Source organism: Hyposmocoma kahamanoa, unplaced genomic scaffold, assembly GCF_003589595.1.
Source record: "Hyposmocoma kahamanoa isolate Upper Pololo Valley unplaced genomic scaffold, ASM358959v1 99825, whole genome shotgun sequence".
NCBI lineage: Eukaryota > Metazoa > Arthropoda > Insecta > Lepidoptera > Cosmopterigidae > Hyposmocoma > Hyposmocoma kahamanoa.
The window spans coordinates 539-4,885 of NW_020656053.1; the positions used below are offsets into that span (position 1 = coordinate 539).

General features: G+C 35.2%; 1 protein-coding gene across 1 annotated transcript; it reads right to left on the reverse strand.

The window, feature by feature from the left end:
* Positions 1-2,413: 2,413 nt before the first annotated feature.
* On the reverse strand, positions 2,414-2,819 carry LOC113239296 (protein ANTAGONIST OF LIKE HETEROCHROMATIN PROTEIN 1-like; the record flags this gene model as incomplete). Its single annotated transcript, XM_026476216.1, has 1 exon — positions 2,414-2,819. A coding segment is annotated over exon 1 (406 nt), but the record flags the coding sequence as incomplete, so codon positions are not given.
* Between the last annotated feature and the right edge of the window lie 1,528 nt (positions 2,820-4,347).

Consider the following 4,347-nt stretch of genomic DNA (forward strand, 5'->3'; position numbering starts at 1 on the left):
ATTTTGCTTATAGAACGTTCTGTCATCGTATGTCAAGTTTTGGTTTGAGTCTAAAATCCAGGCATATTCAATATTAGTAGCATCTAAATTTAGTAGATTATTAAAATTTTCCACTCTCCAGTTGAATAAATTCGAATATGGTGTGATCTTGTAAGTCGGCGCGCAGACTATTACGTTCGTGTGTTTTATTTCTTGCAAAGCTTTGCGAATATACTGTAATAGTACCTGTATATCTGTTGTTTTTTTGAAATCCTCCTCGCCAATAATCAACACACAAAAATCTTGCATAGTGTAATCGTAGAGATTTGCCTTGATGTTATTCACTAGGTATTTAATGCCACACTCGGGCGTAAGATAGTGGCAAAGAGAATATTGTTGTGGTATAATTTTCTCCGCAATCTTTACTATTTTTTTCATCTTGTTTGTGCTTAGTATACATATATTCCTTTTTTTCGATAATTCGTCATTTTTTTGAAATTTCGATGTGTTTTTTATTTTGGTCGTAATGATCGGTGTTTGTGAGTGGGTTCCTTTTGTGATGTCCAAATTACTCTTTTGTTTGTCACTTTGAGTTGGTGTGGAGTAAGTTTTTTCCATACCGAAGTTTAATTTAGTTCTACTCAAACTTTTCCGGTTTAGTTTTGCTGGGAGTAATTTGTATGGGAGAATTATAAATTTGCATAAGTGTTTTTATTTTATTCTCATACTTTTGGTTAAGTTTCGTCAATGAGCTATTTTCAGCCAAATTTTATGATCTCTTTTATGATTTTTATGATCTCATTGTCTGCTGACTCCAATTTTTGCTGCAACTGTTGAATAGTATTTTCCATCTCTTTAATGACTTCCCGATTACATTCGCTGATCTCCGGACAGCTTCTGTTCATTATATGGGGGGAAGCAATTGACGAATATTCCTCATCATCGTTGTTTTCGTCATGTGGTAAACTTTCAAAAGAATTTTCAGTACATATATTTAGTTTATAATTGATCTTGGTAGGTCTCGTGGTCACATTTTCAAAATTGATTTCCTGAAGTGTAGATTTACTTAACCCTTTGTCTATTATTGATTCTTTACAAGGTTCGCACTTCCACGTAGATTAACTAGTCGGTGTCATTAGATCGAACCTGTTGTCTGATACAGTTTTAGTGCAGTCTGGTACATGGAATATGCCCTCACAATCGTGGCACTTAATATATCTTTTTATAACTATTTCGTTTCTACACTTGGTACATAGTGGCGCCATCGTGTGTTGTATAGATAAATTATTATTTTGTAGTGACCTCTAGCGTCGAGTGGCTGAACTATAATATTTATTGATGAATTATTGAGCCGTAAAGTCCCTCTAGTGTCAAATGGATAGATTAAGGTTTTCAAAGATTTTCGCTAGATGTCGCTAAAATTTCATACATGTTGTACCGCCCTCTAGTTCGTACTGAGCAATATTTGTTACATGTTCTAACGAAATAGTCGACGTTGAGCAACTATTCCTCGGTAGATGGTACTGATGAGATGGAGACAATGAGATTCTTCAAAGTATTTATAGGGTTCAAAGTCCAATTTACCGTACGTTTAACGAAATATACGTTACATTCTTGAAATTTAAATTTAAACAACACTTCCTATTTGCCACTAGCAAAACTTTGAACTGTTTCGTTAAGAAACAGGTTTGAGTTTATAAGATACAACTTACATTGGTTTCTTCACAAGTAATGTTCAAAAAAGTCATTGAAGGCAGGAGTTGTTGATAATGAATTATTATCCATCGAAACCTTTCACAAACACTTCCACAGTTTATTTAAGCCACTATTATCTTATCTATAATGTTTGCGACACTGAAATTAAACTTTTAATATTTTTAAAGAAAATTAAATGCAGACACAGTGTTAGTACTGGCAGCGCCACCTGTCGTCGTGCGCAGAATATTCGAATAAAATTGTTAAGAACGGAGCTTGGTAGTAGCTAGTGGAAATTTTCGGTGATAACGAGGTTTCATTAGAAAAAAAAGCTCTTTTCGGTAAGCAGTTTGTTTTATTTTACATGTTAGGTTAGGTATTTAATTTTATATTTTTGTGTCTTGCCATTCTACACGACCTTCGCTTACAAAGTACTTAGCATATCTATCTCTAATGTTTAAAGATGACGGTGTACCTCTTCCTGCATGTAATCTACTAAGATTACTCATTGGCGCAGTGTATAAAGTATCTTCAAACTGCATACTATCTCTTTTTCTGACAAAATTATGTAGCACGCAACATGTCTTTATTATGTCTTCGGCAAAATCTATGTTAACGTTTATAGGCCTATGAAAAATACGCCACTTGTTCGCTAAAATCCCAAAAGTGCACTCAATATTACGTCGGGCTCTAGATAACCTATAGTTAAAAATTCTTTTTTCGTATGTTAACGATCTACCTCCATAGGGTCGCATTAAATTTTCCGTTAAGCCAAACGCTTCATCACCAACGATGACATATGGTAGTGGTGTAGGGTCTATGTTGGATATTGGTGTGGGATTTGGTATTTGTAATGATTTTCGAATTAATCTTTTATAAAATACAGAATTTTTAAATATTGCAGAATCACTACTTTTTCCATATGATCCAATGTCAATGAAAATAAAGCAATAGTTAGCATCACAAAGTGCCAGCAATACTACAGAAAAAAAGTTTTTGTAATTATAATACAAAGATTCAGAATCTTTTGGCATTGTAATCCGTATATGCTTGCCATCTATGGCGCCTATGCAATTCGGGAAATTTGCAGATCTTTCAAAGTCTATAGCTATTTTCTTCCATGTGTCTTCATTCGGTTCGGGCATGACCTTTTTTGCGTTTGTTTTCCACAAAGCTCGACATACTTGACGGACAATTCCTGTAATTGTAGATTTGCCAAGACGAAAGTTGTAATAAAGTTCTCCAAAGGAACAACTAGTACCCAGATATCTGAAACAATAAAATAATTATAATTAAATATAGTATTGTTTACCGGACGCAGAGATTTTTTGGCGCTCTCCTTCATAAGACTGTAAAAAAAATCTTAACTATAGTGATTTATTTTTCAGGTGTAACATTGCAAAAAAAGTGGAAGAACATCCGTGATGCTTACAATAAGGAATTCAAGAAAGGCAAATCAATTCCTTCTGGTTCAGGTGCATGCAAAGGTTCAAAGTACATGTATTTTGAACTTTTTGATTTCGATAGAAAACAAAGAAACAACTACAAACATAGAAGAAGCGAAAAATGAGGAAAGTGTAGACTTCATTAAAGACCAAAACAATTTTGTGAATGTACGTGATATACGCTCCCCGCCCAATAAAAGAAAGAAGAAAACGCTATCAGAAAATCGATTGGCTGACATCTTAGAAGAGAGCATTCAGTCACGGGATAAAATACAGACAGAATTAAGCGAAAATATTACTAATCAAGATAAAGATAAGCTTTTTCGTTTATCGCTGTACAAGGAATTAAAAAAAGTTCCAGAAAACAAGCGTTTAGCTACAAAAATTAAATTGCTCAAGGTTATAGAGCAGGGGCAAACATTACCATCGCCCATTCGTATCATAAGCCAACAAAGCACGCCTAATGCAGGATTCTGGCAGAACCAACAGTACTCAAATCAACAAGGATATTTTACTGGATATTCTAACATCGCAGAGTCTCCATCGCCTTCATCACGCACTAGCACCGATGACGGCGCACAGTCTTCTATCGTACAAAATATATATACTGATTGTTTGAAAATAAATACCTTACCTTAAAGTAATCACGAGTTTTTGTTCTGGTGACACGCTCGACTTCATATGGGTATCAAAAGATCCAATTTGTTCACTGATTGTTTCAAGTAATTCATTAAACGAATTTATAGACATTCTTAAATAGTTAAAAAACTTGGGCTCATAATTCCTCAACTTTGGGTATAAAGCCGTAAACTGACCATGGGTGAGACGATCACGCAAAATTGGATGAACCCAATACTTTCGTTTTCTTTTTTTTTTTAGGAGCAAGTACACACATATTGCTTTTTCGACTTCCATTATTGAACTGAAGCCACTGTCACACTCCCTCTACTCACACTAACCGCGCGTGTCTGAACACTTTCTATCCTCGCGGTTTGGAACCACGCGGTTTGCATCTGCGCGGATTCCGCCGTGTCTGAACAAGCCCTTACTCTTCAGTATAGTGAAAACATGCATGCCTTTTTATCTGTACAATAAACTTACCTGGTCCTCTCGAACGCAAAGGTTGTTGTTTCCTCTTTCGCGTGGTGTTATTCTCAAAGTACCTCCGCATAAAACAACTGCCTTTAACGGTAGTTTCAAATATATGGCCGCTAAATTATGGAATAGT